Source organism: Camelus bactrianus, chromosome 7 (genome assembly GCF_048773025.1).
Source record: "Camelus bactrianus isolate YW-2024 breed Bactrian camel chromosome 7, ASM4877302v1, whole genome shotgun sequence".
Lineage (NCBI taxonomy): Eukaryota > Metazoa > Chordata > Mammalia > Artiodactyla > Camelidae > Camelus > Camelus bactrianus.
In genome coordinates this window covers 61452360-61470443 of record NC_133545.1, presented here as the reverse complement: position 1 = coordinate 61470443, position 18084 = coordinate 61452360, and the positions used below count along the sequence as shown (strand labels likewise).

The window sequence follows — 18084 nt, the reverse complement described above, 5'->3', positions numbered from 1 at the left end:
TTTTTTTTTAATTTATCTTGAGAAAGGATGATGTGTTTCAGAGTTATTTGGATTGCCTAATAACGTTATGTCTTCCTTTATGTTTCAGATTACATTCATTCATTCAGTAAATATTTATAGAGTACCCGAGCACTGGGAATAGACCAGGGCACACAACAGTCAGCCCTGATTCTCAGGGAACTGATCATCTACCCTTCCTATAATGATGCCCAGTTTTAATCTTGTTTGATCCCTCAGCTTCAGGCAAGGGAGTGAAGGACTTAAACAGTAGAGTCTTTTCCATCTGTTGCTGGAGATTTTACTGCTTGTCTGGGCATCAGTGAAACGGATAGAGGGTCTGACATTAAAAGTGAACAAGTCTTAAACTACCCTAATCCCATGTGTTTTTCCCAGATCTGACTTTCCAATTGTGTTTATTACTATTTTTTAAAGACTGTGTCCCTTGCACTAGGCAGGACAAGGCTTTGAAAGGAGCAAGTACACTTGAGGCCATGCTATCTCCTTGTTCTGGAGCACATGTGACAGTTACATGAGCCTGGGCATAAATTTAAGCTTAGTGCCTCTGTGACCACGTTCCCATTAGTCCTCACCAATGTGTCTGGAGTGGGCTACTTCAGGCTCCATCATGGAGTTCTTATTCCACAAGCCATTTACCCCATTTTTCTTAGTCTGTAAGACCTGAGGATAAGGCAAGGAACAGTTCATATTTGCAAGAATATACCCTGATAAATTAGGTTCCTTTTTGGTTTTAAAATTTTCCCCTAATGTTCATTGTCTTTTCTCTGTTCAATTTCCTTCTTACTGAAGAAATGCATTTAAGACTTTGTTTCTTCATCTCTAACGCTTTATGCTTGTCATAAGCTGTGCCCAGCTGCGGGGCTTTGCTTTACTTTTCTCTTTTGCTGCTCTTTTCTCATATTCTTTTCCTGTTTGCATCATAGTGTGGCATATCAATCTGAGAACTCAGGTTCTTCAGTACTGGAGACTTTTCATTTATTATCTTCAAAACCACCTCATTTCCATTTTCTCTGGGAATATTCTATGTTGGAATCCTCACTTAACAAATCATTATAAATTCTATAATCCCGTATGAACACCAGAAATTTTTAGCCTTGAAAATATATGGTAGACTTAAAGAGCTGAGTTACTAAGTTGCTAGTATTTGTCACTTGCCTTTTGTGAATGAGAATGGTCTGACTGTTCCAAAAGACACAAGATAAAGATTCTGTTTCCTCCTATTGCCTTTTCCAACAGATATCAAGATAACTGATGTGCAGAAAGCTGATGACTGTATTGTCAGTGGCAGCTGAATGTGGACACCCAAGGAATGCTCTGCTGACTGGCTGTGCCTAACTGCCTACACCAGTATGTGATGCCCCCATCACTGGCCTGAGTAAGTCCCTGACCTGAGTGTCAATGAAGTTCGCTGGTAAATGAGAAGCCACCACTTAGACTAATGACTCAGTGGGTTGCATATCTTTCTGTTGGGCTTTGAAAGACATGGAGACATCTTGGTAAAGCACAGAAGTCAAGTCTAATTCCTTAGAAACAGGAAAAAAAAAATTCTTTAAAAAAGAAACTGGGTTTTCTGAAATACAATGCCTATCTACCTGATCAACTAGGGTCAGACATGTCAATAAATATCTTGTTTTCAAATGTGATTGTGGAAGAGGTAGAATATTAAATGGCTTTCCTCAACTCCTCTAAGGCCTATGCCGGATAAAAAATGACATTTTTTTCTTTTTTTTTCTTTTTGATCCTAGCTTTTTCCTTTTTTTTTGGTATGCATATCTTTCATTGAAATATACTTAGTTTACAAAATTGTGTCAATTTCTGGTGTACAGCACAATGTTTCAGTCATATAGGAATATACATATATTAGTGTTCATATTCTCTTGTACCGTAAGTTTCTACAACATATGGATTATAGTTCCCTGTGCCATACAACATGAAATCATTATTTATATATTTTATATATATTAGTTAGTAGCTGCAAATCTGAAACTCACAATTTCTTCCTTTAGGTCCACTCTCCACCAGTAACCACAAGATTGTTTCTCCATCTCTGAATCCGTTTCTGTTTTGTAAATAAGTTCATTTGCCTTTGTTTTTAGATTCGACTGGTAAGTGATTATCATATGGTATTTCTCCTTTCTGGCTTATTTCACTTGGAATGACAATATCCAGGTCCATCCTGTTACTCTCAATGGCATTATTTTATTCTTTTTTTTGGCTCAGTAGTGTTCCATTATATATATATATAAAATACCACTTCTTTATCCAGTCATTTATTGATGGATATTTAGGTGGTTTCCATGTCTTGGCTACTGTAAATAGGGCTGCTATGAACGTTGGGGTGCATGTATTTTTTTAATTAAATTGCCCTCTGGATATATGCTGAAGATGGAAATGCTAGACCATATAATTTCTCTATGTGGAGTCTTTTGAGGAATCTGCATACCGTTTTCCAGAAAGTCTGGACCAAAGTACATTCCCACCAGGAGTGTAGGTGCGTTCCCTTCTCTGCACATTCTCTCTAGCATTTATCATTTGTGACTTTGAATGATTCTGCCTGGTGTGAGGTGATCCCTCAGTGTAGGTTTGATTTGCATTTCCCTGATAACCGGTGATATTGAGCATTTTTGTGTGTGTGTCTGTTGGAGATTTGTCTGTCTTCATGGGAGAATTGCTGTGTCTCCTGCCTATTTTCAATTGGATTGTTATTGTCTTCCAAAGTTGTATGAGCTGTCTATATATCCTGGAAATTGAGCCCTTGTCAGTCTTACCTTTTGCAGATACTCTCTTTGATTCCTTAGGTTGTCTTTTTGTTTTGGTTATGGTTTCCTTAGCTGTGCAAAACTTATGTTTCATTAGGTCCATTTCTCTATTTTTGCTTTTATTCCTATTACCTGAGTACCCTGCCCTAGGAGAATATTGCTGGGATGTATGTCAGATAATGCTTTGCCTATGTTTTCTTAGAGGTTTATAGGGTCTTGTATTTTTGAAAAAAAACTCTTATATGAATAAAACGATGTATATAAATTTTTTAAATTTATTTACTGGGGGGAGGAATTTAGGTTGGTTGGTTTGATTGTGTGTGTGTGTGTGTGTATATATATTTATTTATTTATTTATTTCCTTTCTCATTTATTTAATATTCTTAGAGGAGGCACTGACGACTGAAACCAGGACCTCACGCATGCTAAGCCTGCCCTCTACCACTTGGGCTGTACCCTGCCCCACTGTAGTGTCTTGTCGTAGGTTTAAATCTTTAAGCTCTTTTGAGTGTATTTTTCTGAACGGCGTGAGGGAGTATTCCTTTTTTTTTTTTTTTTTTTTATTGAAGTATAGTCAGTTCACAATATTGTGTCAGTGTCTGGTGTGCAGCAGGCTTCAGCCACCTAGGGACATGTTCTCATGTACTTTTTCACCATTAGTTACTACAAGACTTTGACTGTAGTTCCCTGTGCTATGCAGTAGAAACTTGTTGTATATCTGTTTTATCTATACTAGTTGGTATTTGCAAATCCCTGACTCCCAGTTTTACCTCCCCACCCCCTCCCCGCTGATAACCATAAGTTTGTTTTCTCTCTTTGAGTCTGTTTCTGCTTCGTGAATAAGTTCGTTTGGCTTTTTTCTTTTTTCTTTTCTTAGATTCTACATTTAAGTGATACCATGGTAATTTTTTTTTCTCATTCTGGCTTCCTTCACTTAGAATGGCAACCTCCAGGTCCATCCATGGTGCTGCCAATGGCATTTTATTGTTTTTTTCTGGCTCAAGAGTCCTGCATTGTAAACAGAAGTTTACATATATATATATTAATATATATATTTATATATTTTTATATGTTTTTTATATATATATATATTTATATATACCAGAGCGTCTTTATCCAGTCATCTGTTGATGGACATTTAGGTTGTTTCCACGTCTTGGCTACTGTAAGTAGGGCTGCTGTGAACATTGGGGTGCATGTAGTTTTTGAATTAAGCGGCTCCCTGGATATATCCCGAAGAGTTGAATTGCTGGATCCCATGGTAAGTCTATGTTGAGTCTTTTGAGGAATCTGCATACTGTTTTCCAGAAAGTCTGGACCAAAGTACATTCCCACCAGGAGTGTAGGAGGGTTCCGTTCTCTGCACAGCCTGTCCAGCATTTATCATTTGCGACTTTTGTGTGATTCTGCCTGGTGTGAAGTAATACCTCAGTATAGGTTTGATTTGCATTTCCCTGATAACTGGTGATATTGGGCATTTTTTTTGTGTCTTTTGGAGATTTGTCTGTCTTCATGGGAGAATTACTCAGTTTTCTGCGTATTTTTCAATTTTTTTTTTTAACTTCTTAAGCTGTTTATATATCCTGGAAATTAAGCCCTTGTCAGTCTTACCTTCTGCAGATATTCTCTTTGATTCCTCAGGTTGTCTTTTTGTTTTAGTTATGTTTTCCTTTCCTTGCAAAAACGTGTAAGTTTAATTAGGTTTGGTTTCTTTATTTTTGCTTTCATTTTTATTGCCGGACAACATTTGTGGCTTGTATGTCACATGTTTTGCCTATGTTTTCTTTTAAGATGTTTATAATGTCTTTCGTTTAAGTCTTTCAGCCAGTTTTAGTGTACTTTTGTGTACAGTGTGAGTGAGTGTTCTAGGTCATTGATTTACATGCAGCTTTCCAGGTTTCCCAGCCCTCAGTTGCTGGAAAGACTGTGTTTTCTCCATGTACTCGCCTCCCTTGTCAAAGATTAATTGACTAAATTTTGTGAGTTTATTTCTGGGGTCTCTATTCTGTTCCATTGTTCTGTACATCTGTTTTTCTACCAAAACCGTTGTGTGTTTTAGCTGTAGTATTGCCTGAAGTCTGCGAGGGTTATTCTTCTAGGTTCATTCTTTTTCTTCAGTAATGCTTTGGCAATTCTGGGTCTTTTGTGATTCATTATACATTTTACCATTATTTGTTTTAGTTCTGTGAAAGATGTCCTGGGTAATTGGATAAGAGTTGCAGTAAATCTGTAGATTGCGTTGGGTTATATGGGCATTTAAATAATATTAATTCTTCCTATCAAACAACATGGGATATCCTTTTTTAAGTAATGTTTAATTTTCTTTGTCCGTGTTTTGTATTTCTCTGGGTATAAGTCTTTCACTTCCTTCTTCAGATTTATTCCTACATATTTTAGTATTTTGGAAGGAATTTCAAAAGTGATTGTTTCTTTGCTTTCCTTTTCTGATATTTTATTGTTAGTGTAAAGAAATGAGTTGCATGTCTTATTGATCTTTCATGTAGAGCCTTCAGTTTCAGCCCATGTCATGTCAGCTTTATAAAGTGAAAATTATGAAAGAATTTTAAATTATCAATAATTTTGGACCCATAATTAACCTAATGGCCACAGCATTGTGCCTTCAATAGTCATAGAAGCTCAGCTTGCAACTGGAGTTGGAATTGTATTAATCATGACACCCCTTTTTATGAAGGGCTTTCTATGGTTCCAGCACTGGAATTTTAGTGAGATATAGTTAAAAAAAAAAAAAAAAGATGAGTTATCTAGTAGGAAACATCAGCTTATGCACCGTACGCTTCCTGGGATCTACTTTTCTGCCTAGTGCTCTGGGGAAAACACAGCTGTTTGACAAAGGTTTCTGACAGTGGTGGACACCATGTCCTCTGCACTGTTTCCACCAAGTCTTTGAAAAAGGTAATTTTGTGGCATTTTTGAGGAGAAAACAGTGTGTAATTAATTAAAAAAAAAAAGCATACTCATTGATCTCCATTGAAAAGCTATCTGTGTGAATACTGGAAACTATTTTAGAACTAGCATAAAATTTAAATTATTTAATTATTAGAAGTAAAGGCAGACATAGTAAAGAGAGTTTAAGGGAGCAGAGTAGCATACACCATTCAGAAATTTGCTTGTCTTTCAAGTAATAACCTAGAAGAAAATGAATTAATTATTGAAGGATCTTTGTAAGAAAATCACGATGTATTTGTTCTCTGTAGAATTGGAGGAGGGGATGTGTACAAATAAAACAAACTCCACTTACCTTTTAAACCGTTTGAAATAATGTTTAAGTAATTTAAAATATGCATTAATGTGAGATTCAAATAATTTAAAAGAAGTTTTTGAAGACACTAAGTATTAAATCTGTCTATAAGCAGACTAAAGCATTTCATTCCAGTAAATTTTCCAGTAAATTTTCTGAAATAGTTTATCTTACATAACAATTATACTTCAGGCTCCTTGAAAGAGAACTTACCTTGTGTACTTTAAAGCCAGTAGATAATTTAATACAGAGATCTTAATAAATTCTCAACTACAGGACTATTTATTCATTAATGAGATAAAGTCAAGGGGAATAATTTTAAATAGCTATATAAAATATAATGATTTAGGAAAGTTTTTTATTATACATTAATATATTTTATGCAGACTTATTCAGCTATGCTATGATTTTTCTGCTCATTTCCAAATTGATTACAGGCATGAAAAAAATCATAAATACTGAAAATTAGATTGAGCTGTTTGCTCTCATGTGAATCACACCATGATTGCAGATCCTTAATGCACGGTAGAAACAATTGTTATACAATTAGGTATATAACACTGACACTTGTTAAAGCTGCAAAAGTTGACTTAATTAGTAAAAAGAAACCATTAAGCATTAGTTTTTATTTTTAAGTATCAGAAACACTTTGTAGAATACTAACATTCACAGTGGGTAATGTGGTTGTATTTTGCATTATCTTTTATTCAAGGTGATTAAGCTTCTGTAAATTTTCATGTCTCACACCTAATACATAGATGATTTTTTTGGTCCAAAACATTTTATGTGTATTTCAATGTTTCTGTTGATTTTGAAGATTAGGAAAGACTACTTTAAGACCTGGACTTGGCACTTTGCAGTTCTCTTCAGTGTATATGGTAGTCCTTTAAAGGCCTGTGGAAAACTTCTCAAAGAGCGTACAGACAAGACCCAGTCAGTTGAACTCCAAGATAACCTTTAGAAGCCAATGTATTTGTGGAGAGAAAAGCTTTATAAAATATACAGCACAATCTCTGCACTCTGTTTGAATATTTAACTGGGGGGAAAAAGCATAGGGAATAACAATAATCATCCACCCCTTTAAATGTATGATTTGTATACAGTATTGGAACGACTAGAAGATGGGTGATCAATAAATATAACATGAATTTACCCATAAAGATGGAGGAAAAAAGTTGACATGTGCCACTGAAGTATTATTGTGGTTAATTTACCAATTTCAGTTCATGTTGCCCGAGAGTCTTCTATTAAAATTTAAGTGAAAGACTGTCATTTAGGAAACAAATAACTTGTACATTTTTTGAAAGAATATCCTCAGTATTACCAGTGGCGCACTAGACTCACTGGTACCAGCTTGTTAGAACCAGGTGCACGTGTTTTCACAACTCTGTTCAAACTCTGCTTGAAATCAAGTGTGATGGGAGTATTTATACCACAGAAATGAAAAATGACTACAAATCACCACCGCCCCCCTCCCCTGCACCCTCAGAACGGCTGGTTTACCACTCTATATCATTAAATATAAACATATAAGGAAAGAAAATGTGCAAGTTACTTGGAGTCAAAAACTGATTTTCCAATAGGGAAACATTTTAGGTCTGTTTTTCAGAGAGGATTATAAAAGACTAATGTGATTCTCATTGAAACCCACTATGTTTTATTAAAATATTATCAAAGTATTTTGAAGTTTATCAGAAAGAATAAGTTGAATAGATGTGTTGGCAAGAAAACAAGAAAAAAACCCTATCATATACTATAGCAACATATTAGGAGACGGGGAGAAAAGTTAATATTTACTGTGAGAATAACTGGTTGGTGCTTGTAAATTTAAAAGAAAATTATTTCTACCCCTTGCCTCACACCATAAATCATTATTTCAAAGTAGAAGAAAATTAAAAATAGAACTATGGGGAAAGTAAAAGGAAATACACTATCAATTTTATCAAACCTCTACAGATAGAAGACTTTCCAAGTTCTCTCCCTTCAAAGTTATGTTTCCAGAAAGTTGAAAATTACTTTCTCCTCAGTCTAATAACTCAAGCCAGATACACTCAAAATCCCATTAGATTGCTAAGGACACAAAGAAACGTGAATAAGCTAATTTCTAGAAAAAGATGAACCCTCCCCAGAAAAGACAAGCAGCTGCTTTTATCTCTGGTAGGACTGGGGGAGGGGGAGAAAGCAGCCAGAATTTTAGCAGCAGCATGTGGGGTAGTGTGACATGAAAAGTCCTGAAGTTCCCAAGTGCCCATCCACGGAGCCACAAAGGCAACAACCATCATTGGGTATGAGGAACCCATTCTAAGTTCTTTGTAATAGTATTCGTCACAATAATCCTGAGTGTCTTACTGCTACCTACTTACAATTTTTAGTCTTGTTTTACAAATAAAGTAACTGAGGTGGAAAGGTCATCAGCCCAAAGTTATAATGTGAATAACGGAGCCAGGATTCATGCTCAGGCGGTGTGACTTCATAGCTCTCAGTCTTAGCTACAAAGCTATTCTGCTTCACAGAAAATATTGAGTCAAAGTCTGTTCATCAATACAGGCTGATACAGTTACTTACTGACTGAAAGAACCCCAATTACCAAACGCACTTCCCATTTTCCTCTGCAAGGAGTCAAATTCAATACATATAATTAGAAATTTAAGAGAACTGAAAAGTTAGGAAAACTAGTTTATTTGATAGAAACAGGAGCTTTTTATGGGTGCAGGTGTTAGGATTTTGTTTCAGAATTCTGATGCTTAAATGTTGCACATTTGGTTCATTTATTTAATTGAAGTATGGTTTATTTACAATGCTGTTAGTTTCTGGTTGTGTACAGCATAGTGATTCAGTTATACGTGTGTGTGTGTATATATATTCTTTTTCATTATAGGTTATTACAAGATATTGAATATAGTTCCCTCTGCTATGCAGTAGGACCTTATTGCTTATCTACTTTATATATAGTAGTTTGTATCTGCAAATCCTAAACTCCTAATTTATCCTTTCCCCACTGCCCTTCCCCTTTGGTAACCATACATTTCTTTTTTCTTTTTTTAATTGAAGTACAGTCAGTTACAATGTGTCAATTTCTGGTGTACAGCACAATGTCCCAGTCATGCATATACATACATATATTCAGTGTAAGTTTGTTTTCTGTGTCTGAAATTTGTAAATTATTTGTGTCATTTTTTTCAATTCCACATATGTGATATCATATATTTTGTCTTTCTCTGTCTGACTTGACTTCACTTGGTATATCTTTAGGTCCATTCATGTTGCTGCAAATGGCATTATTTCATTTTTTTTTTTTTTTTTTTTTTTTTTTTTTACAGCTGAGTCGTATTCTATTGTGTGTGTGTATATATATATATCACAACTTCTTTATCCAGTCATCTGTCCATGGACATTTTGGTTGCTTCCTTGTCTTGGCTATTGTAAATAATGTTGCTATGAACGCTGGGTACATGGATCTTTTTGAATTATAGTTCCCTCCAGATATATGCCCAGGAGTGGGATTGTTGGATCATATATGGTAACTCTATTTTTGGTTTTTCAAGGAATCTCCGTACTGCTTCCCATAAAGGCTGCACCAAACTACATTCATACCAACAGTGTAGGAGGGTTCCCTTTTCTCGATACCCTCGCCAGCATTTATCGTTTGGGGACTTTTTGATGGTCATTCTGACTGGCGTGAAGTGATAACTCATTGTAGTTTTGATTTGCATTACTCTGACAATTAACAATATTGAGCATCTTTTCATGTGCCTATTGGCCATCTGTATGTCTTTGGAGAAATGTCCATTTAGGTCTTCTGCCCTTCTTTTTTTTAATTGGGTTTTTTGTTACTGAGTTGTATGAGCTGTTTATATATTCTGGAAATTAAAAGCTTGTTACTTGCATCATTTGCAAATACTTTCTCCCAATCTGTAGCTTGTCTTTTCGTTTTGTTTATGGTTTCCTTTGCTGTACAAAAGCTTGTAAGTTTAATTAGGTCCCATTCATTTATTTTTGCATGCACTTCTATTGCCTTGGTAGACTAACCAAGGAACACATTGCTATGATTTATGCCAGAGAATGTTTTGCCTATGTTCTCTTCTAGGAGATTATGGTGTCCTGTCTCAAGTTTAAGTCTTTAAGCCATTTTGAATTTACTTTCGTGTGTGGTGTGAGGGAGTGTTCTGACTTTGCTGACTGACATGCGGCTGTCTAGTTATCCCAAAAGAACTTACTGAAGAGACTGTCTTTTTCTCAACTGTATATTCTTGCCTCCTTTGTTGAAGATTAGCTGACTGTAGATGTGTGTGTTTATTTCTGGGCTCTCTATTGTGTTCCATTGATCCATGTCTGTTTCTGTGCCAATACCATGCCATTTTGATTACTACAGTTTTGTAGTCCTGTCTGAAGTCTGGGAGGGTTATGCCTCCAGCTTTGCTCTTTTTCTTCAGTATTGCTTTGGCAATTCTGGTTTTTTTGTGATTCCATATAAATTTTAGGATTATTTGTTCTAGTTCTGTGAAAAGTGTTTTGGACATAACAACTATTCTCTGCTCAAGTAGTATCTAACTTAAATTCTATCAATGCTATGTATAATTTCCCCTTTCTTCACTGTAGAGACCTATGCCTGGTATCTGTAAGGAAAGGAGAAGGTAAGTTAAATTTTCTATCATTTGCAAATGTTGTCAGCACACTTCCTGGGACCAACTCCTAGTGAAATGAAGTGACTAGATATTTTGCAGAAAAAAATTTGGATATTTGGGATTTTTATAAATTGTTTTCTGAATCTGTTTTACCACTTAAAATATAGGATTTATAGTGTGTCACCCACCACCCAAACTTCTGCAAATCTTACGTTGCTTGAGTAAAAACTGATGACTATTTTGATTGTTGATTATTCCAATCAACCTCCCAGACATCAACAGCAATAAAGTCCTTCTCAGACTTAGCAATGAGCTTGTGTAGGATTATAAATAATTAGGACTTTTCCCTATTTCATGTTTCCCCCAAATTTTATTTCTGAAATAACTTTTCCTAGGGGCCCCCAAGCAGAAGGAAGAACAGGGTGCTGGCAGGAGGACCCCTGATGGGGCAAGGATGGACCCTTCCAGAGGAGTTCCCTGACTGCCAGGAATTTCAGCAAAGGCAGCGGTGAGAAGGGGTGACATGAAATCCTGGTTAGGGACCTGTTTTAGACAGTTCTTAAAAAGAACTGTAAAATTGTAAATGCCGGATAATGCAGTGATGAGAATCACGTTTACATCACCATAAACCCTTTTCCCTGAAATCTTCCCCTCCTTGATGATGATAATACTCAACCCTGAAATACTGTTTTAGTACTTTACAAAGTCCTTTCATATAATAGCCAAATCTGGAAATCCATCCTCTTCTTGCCATCAGTGTTTTTTCTAACGCTTTGATCTCACCTATTTCCATTCTGTTTCCACCTTCCATTTTTTTTAGCCTTCCCTTTTTTGAGATTTTAATTATTGACAGTGATTTCTGAGTCTTCCCTGAGCTCTAATGTCACATAGTTGGCACAGAGTACACAGTTAAATAATTTTTGAAAAACAAATCAATCTCTTGTTTGATAGAAATTTCCACTTGGAGGTCACATGATGTCAAACTCACTGTATTGCCCTTAAATTAACTCCCTTTCCTGATGTGTCTGTTAATGCTATGGAGAACTTTTATTGAGTGATTATCCTGTGTCAAGCACTTTCCAGTGTGTTACCTTCCTCTCACAGCAATCCTATGAAATAGGTGATTTATTGACAAAACAGGCCACAAACACTGAACAAGTGAAGGAATGGAGATTGGAATCCAGGTCATCCACCTCAAACCAGCGTCCCTCACCTCATACGGTAGGCCCGTCCCTTACATGCTGTCACTTAGCCCTCTCAGTTCTGGTGTTTTTACCTGTTAAGTAGAGGCCCAAATGACAACTAATGGGGCCAGAAAAGATAAGCCTAAACTGATTGATAGGTAATTAGGGATGAGCAAAAGGACTGCAAACTCAGCAAATCTTAAGATAATAGATTGTAGTTCTTTAAATTTTTACTCATCAGATATTTTTAAAACTGTAGTCATGACTTACTGCATTTCTTTGAAGCAAGTTCTGAAATGATACAATTATATTAAGCTTTCCTGAATTTCTCAGTTTTCAGAACTATTTCTCAGATTCTATGGAAAAAGAAGACTTGAACAAAGAAGCAACAAAGTCAATATATTTCATTTAAAAAATTTATTTTGGACAGAGCCCATAAATAGGCAAATTCCAAAACAGTAGCAATTCAGAGTGTTTAACAACATTTTAATTCCTCTCTCAATTCAGCAGTCCATTTTGCATTTTGTTTTCTATAAACCTATACACAGGATTAAAGCAATAATACTCTGGAAATACTCAGGCATTGTTGCTTTAATCCTGTGTATATTTGAGCACATAAGAAAGCACAGGCAATTAATTTTCTTGAGCATTTTATTTCCATTCAGAGCTTAGCAATTACCTTAGCTTCACATTATTCTGCCATAAATGACAACCAAACAGCCTATCTAAGTAGCTAACATCTTAAAACTATTAAGGTAAGTTGATGGTATGCATAAATTTAATATAAAATGACCACTATACTGGTACATATGTTTTGGACCCTACTAGAAATAAGCCAAGATAACAAATTTTATTAAAGAATGGGGTCCTTGGGCAGAGGGGGAGGAGGAGTTGTATCACTAAAGATTATCAGGGAAACTGTAGGCAAAAAGAAATCCGCTACAATTTTAACCAAATAAGGAGGACAGCACATCGGCTGGGTCACTGCCACTTGAGGAAATGCATTCCCCGCTCCATCAGGACGCGTCCTCTGCCGCAGGAGCTCAGCACCAGGCTCCCCAGGCAGGCTGCTGTTCTCCTACTAAGTTTCTTTACATGGAACATAAACCTAAATTTATGGTAACAACGGAATATTGTACTCCTATTTAATCTGACAGCAAAAACCACGAAAAAAATTGTCAGGAACAGAATGACCTTAGACCATCTCAATACCCCTGGAAAATAGGGGCAAAAAATGAACCATTAAGAAACAGTATGCAAAGAGCACTGTATTATCTAATGTGATTTATAAAACAAGTAAAATTCAGTAATCTTTAATGAAAAAAGCCATAGTACTTGAAAATTAGGAATGTTTTGATGCTGATTTTTTATCGAAGTGGTAACCCAAGCCTTTAAGTTGGGACAAATTCCGAACTCACACTTACTTGCATCACCTCAGTTTAATAATCCAATAAATGACGAAAAAGACAAACAATGAGAACAGCATCATGTAGCACAGCAGCTTTGTTTGGCTCCCTTTGGATAAAATCTTCAGTTTTCCCATAGTTCTACCAAGAAATCCAGTTGTAGAATCAAACTGTGAATCCTATGAGAACAAAAGGAAAAAACCAAGTAGAATAGCTGGATTGTAATGTTTGTGAAATTAAATTTTTCGTGTCTTGCCATAAAATAGGAATTTTAAGAAAAAATTCTTCTCTGCCCGTGAGCCTCTTCTCTCCCCCGGCGTGCACCCCCCGCCCCCCACTGGCAGGAGTACCTGCTCAGCCATAAAGAGCAGCATTCTCCTGGCAGCACCAAGGTAACTCCTTAGGAGGGAACATTCCTTCTTGCTCACATGACCCACTGGGATGCTTAGATGCGGATCATGTAAATTGTCACTAAACATGTCATTTGATGTACAGCCCTGTCTCAGAAAAATTTATCTAACTGTGCCTTGATTTCTAACTGGTGGAACAGTTCTCAGCTTTCTGAGATGTTTTTCCTAGGATATAATCTTCAAATATGGCTCAAATAAAAATTTCTATTTCTTTCTTAGATGGACTAATTTTTCGTCGACATACTTGGTGTAGTCCGTAGGATGTCAGAGACCACCACCAGAGGACACCTGGAGTCTACCTGGAACTGGCACTCCGTACCAGCACGGCCCCCCTGTGCCCCGTCAGCTTCTCGAACACTCCTGTGGTGTGCCGGTGAGTTCTCCCGATACTCAGATCTCACTGTTGGGACCATGAGCCTAAAAACTTTGTTCATGAGTCTTAATGGACACTGATGCATTTCCTAGGCCAGGACCTAGAGAGTCTGGCTCAGAGGCCGAGAGAAACATAGATGGCTAGGTTTTTGTAAAATCTGGCTTAAACTAGGGGAAAAAACAATATGAGTTGATACATGGTCTGAACAAAAGTTTTGCTCATGAAAATGACAGGCTGAATTAGTTGCTCCAAAGACTAAAGGGACATTTTGCTCCTCTCGGCCACCTGGCATGCTCAGGCGACTGAGGATCAATCCTTCCTCACGACACGCAGTGGTCCCTCAGGGGACCCCAGCACGCCCACGATGTAACACTGCTCCTCCAGGGGAGGGCCCGACGGACACCGCGCAGCCAGTGCTCCGAGCCCCCCTGATGGCTTTAGGCCGTCCTAGGGAGAAGCTAAGCCAGGTAAAAGAAGTTGAACCGACGCAAGGGTAATTCATGTGGGAGCTAGACTCAGGTGCAGCACACGTGTGATCCACCACACTGTCCTCAGAATTGTTCAGATCGTATCTCGTATCTGAACTGGGCTACAAAAGTAATACTGGGAAACCACCTCAAAGACCAAGCAGCTCCTGTGCAAACAGCCACCCGTGGGAACACTGGATTTATGTACGCTTGTGAGTAGCTAATTGGGAACCAAAGGAACTGGGCCCTGAAATGGCCAAGCTGGGATTCTTTCGACACTGTGAATCTCAATTTTGAGCACACAGTAAAAGCTGGCAGTCCTCTGTGCCTGTACGGCCTACTGCAAACAGTGTGAGTGTTCTCTTTTCTAAAATCAGACTAGCAGAGGAAATGTCTGTTGGGCTAGCTCCATGGATCCCAGAACTCCCCTGTTTACCTTAAGAGGCTTCCAAGTACTGAGGAAAGAAACATTTTTTTGGCCTTAAGGAAGAAAGCCATCCTAGGAGGAACTTGGCTTCCTCCTCCCATGCCTTCGAGATGCCAACTGGATACCTGGTCTTCTCCAGGAACCCATGTCTCTACTATTTTTTTAAAAAGCAAATTTCAGGAACAGGGAAGGTAATTTGGAAAGTGACTTGTCAATCTCAAGTGTCTTCTCCCTAAATACTAGTAAAAAGGACTTAGCCATCTAGACAGGTGACCCTGATTTGTCCCATCTGCCAGAAACCCAACCTCTTTGTAACTGACGGGTTCTACGCTGTACCTGAATCATGGCTGAAATTTTGAAACAGAAACTATGAGGTCTTTGTGTGCATGTACATATTTACACGTGTGTTGTAGATGTATGTGGCATTAACAAAATTAATTTGTAAAAGAGCTCTATTTTATTGCCTGAAAGGATTGTATGTGACCATGTATTTTACCCTTTTGGTATTTTTGACAAAATTCCCAAAGATCAAATTCTAAATGAACTTCCCCTGACCTCTAGCTAACTTTGAGATTTTCCAAAGGGTCGCTGGAACACCTCAAAATGTTTATTTCCTCTCCATCTCAGAGAGAGGAACATTCAGCTAGGTAGGCTTATTTCGTATGTAAAATTACATGGGAAGCACTGTCAAATGAGTGGTGATAATAACACTCAATATGATACAATCTAAGTCTTAACACACATTCTAGAAATTATATGGAACTCCCCAAATTCTGGGGTGCCCTGGTAAATGTTATCAGTCATATTGAAGCGTATGTCACAGCAGTAACTAACTTTCTTTTCAGCTGCATTGTAATCAAAGTCTTTAACCTCAACTTACTAAGTTTTTGTCCTTTACAGAAAACTACTGTTGTACTCTGATGCTTTTGCAAGAATGGTTCACCTTTAAGAAGATTCACAGAAAGGACTTTGTACTTACACCTCTGTAAGTAGAACTGAAACATTATCTTTTCCCTCTACCTGATCCCTCCAGAATTTGGAAAACTCAGGTTCCCAGCCGCTTTCTCAGGCTTGTAAGGAAGGCCACCTCCTAACAGGTGCAGGAGCCTCCAGGTATTTGGGGGACGTTGAGGAGAGAGGAATTCTCCCAAATCCATTGCCCAAATCTATAGGTATCACAGTCAAAATATATGACACACTCTTGGTATGGCTTCCCTGGCCATGAAGTTCCTAAAGTTTAATCTGAGATTTTTTAGGAGAAATTCCAGCACAGCCAATTTAAGAGTCTGTATGGTCCATTATCAGATATTTGGTAGAAATGGAGGTAATTTTAAAGAGAAAAAGGTTGTTTTAGTGAATATTAAATTCTAGTCTTGTTAGCTGAGGTCTGTATTTACTGGCTAAGACTTTCCAGACAGCTCCTCGTAAAGTGTAGTTTTAAAAGGACACACTAAGTTTGTTTCTGAAGTGCCTCACAGTAATCTAACCTTAGATGAAGATCGGATTTGCCATGGCCTGCAACCAGGAGGTTACTCATACCCGGAAAGACTTCGGATAAAGGACTCTGCCACGGTGGAAGGGATCATACCATGCCTCCCCTGAATGCACTGCAACGCCTGTTTCTGACATCTGACTTCAACAAAGACCAGCACTACCAGACCAGGACGAGGAGACAGGTGACCCAAGATGCTGGACCAGACCTGTATACTGTTTACTCTGGTAGTTGCTCATAGTTTTGCTTGTGAACCAAATGTATTTCTTGGGCTCAATCACATGGATGATTTGAAAAGTCCAATTGCTAGGCTTATGGTCAATTACATATGTCCAGCACACCCAGGTTCCCCTGGTGGACATTACCTCCCCAAGGCTCTAACTGGGTGGTCCTTAGAAATTTTATTTTGAAAGAAAGCAAGCCTAGCACTGTGCACTGCCAGTATCACTAAGTGAGACCCCCTTTTACCCAGCCAATTAATGATACTCGTTCTGGCCGTAAATAGTCCTTCAAATTAGATGTTGAATATTGGGTAACTCCTAAGAGGACCCAATGGATATACAGACCAAGTTAATTACCTTGGTTAGGAAGATGCACAGTTGGTTCCCTTGGGCACAAGGTCACTTACAGGCAGCCTTGGAAACGGCCCCTGTCAGTCGGCCTTTAGTGTGGGCACGCTGGCTTCTATCACTTTTCCAATGGTCTGACCACAAAATCTGTTCACTCATAACCCATGAAGAGTCAAATTTCTGCTCTGAACAATCTTCCTTCGAGTTTAGGGGAAATACTAGGAAATAGTTTGGTTCAGGAGGATTTTGGCTTAAATCTTTGCTAATGACAGTCACTCCTACTACCCCTGTGACTTAGGGTTTGTGGAATTTACAAGGTGATAGGTTCTTGCCTCCTAACGCTGTGCTTCATCTACTCATACTAGATTAAGGAAGCTACAAATCATCTTTTTATTTCTCTATAAAAGAATGGGCATACACAAAATGCACACTCAAGGAGAACTGGCTGTCAATCCTTGCCGAACATTCTGCTAGTATAACCCCCCAAAAAGAGGATAGGGCACTGAGGGACATGGGGGACACTGGATCAGGCAAGCAGCCAGCCTAGTTTTGAAAGGCCAATCATTTGATCACCTAATGTTTTCTATGGAAAGATTATCAATCAACAAGGAGAAACTGAAACAAAATCCCTATTTTATGGCAAGACATGAAAAATTTTAAAAATTCTCTGCCCTTTAGCCTCTTCTCTCCCCTCGCTGTGCACTATGCACCCCACCTCCACAGGAATACCTGCTCAACCATAAAAAGCAGCATTCTCCTGGCAGCACCAAGGCAATTCCCTGAGAGAGAACATTCCTTCTTGGTCACATGACCCACAGGGATACTTAGATGCGGATCATGTAAATTGTCACTAAACATGTCATTTGATTTACAGCTCTCTGTCTCAGAAAAATTTATCTAACTGGTGGAACAGTTCTCAGCTTTCTGAGATGTTCTTCCTGGGATATAATCTTCATATTTGGCTCAAATAATCCTCAAAATTGGCTCAAATAAAAATTTACATTTCTTTCTCACATTGACTATTTTTTCATTCACCTATTCTCCATATGTACATTTTTAAGTAAGTTAATATTATTATACTACATTTTTAATGGT

At 37.7% G+C, this 18084-nt stretch overlaps 1 protein-coding gene and 1 long non-coding RNA gene across 2 annotated transcripts in view; one reads left to right on the top strand and one right to left on the bottom strand.

The window, feature by feature from the left end:
* Window positions 1-779: 779 nt before the first annotated feature.
* Window positions 780-16554, top strand: LOC123613705 (uncharacterized). The gene is made up of 4 exons (XR_006721089.2): window positions 780-11169; window positions 13881-14034; window positions 15829-15913; window positions 16421-16554. It is a non-coding gene; the product is annotated as an uncharacterized LOC123613705 (long non-coding RNA).
* BET1 (Bet1 golgi vesicular membrane trafficking protein) overlaps window positions 12248-18084 on the bottom strand; it is a 49050-nt gene continuing 43213 nt past the window's right edge. Inside the window, exon 6 of the mRNA XM_074367480.1 lies at window positions 12248-13430. Within this exon, the coding sequence (XP_074223581.1) occupies window positions 13275-13430 (156 nt within the window). The 3' untranslated portion in view covers window positions 12248-13274. The remainder of the gene's footprint in view (window positions 13431-18084) is intronic.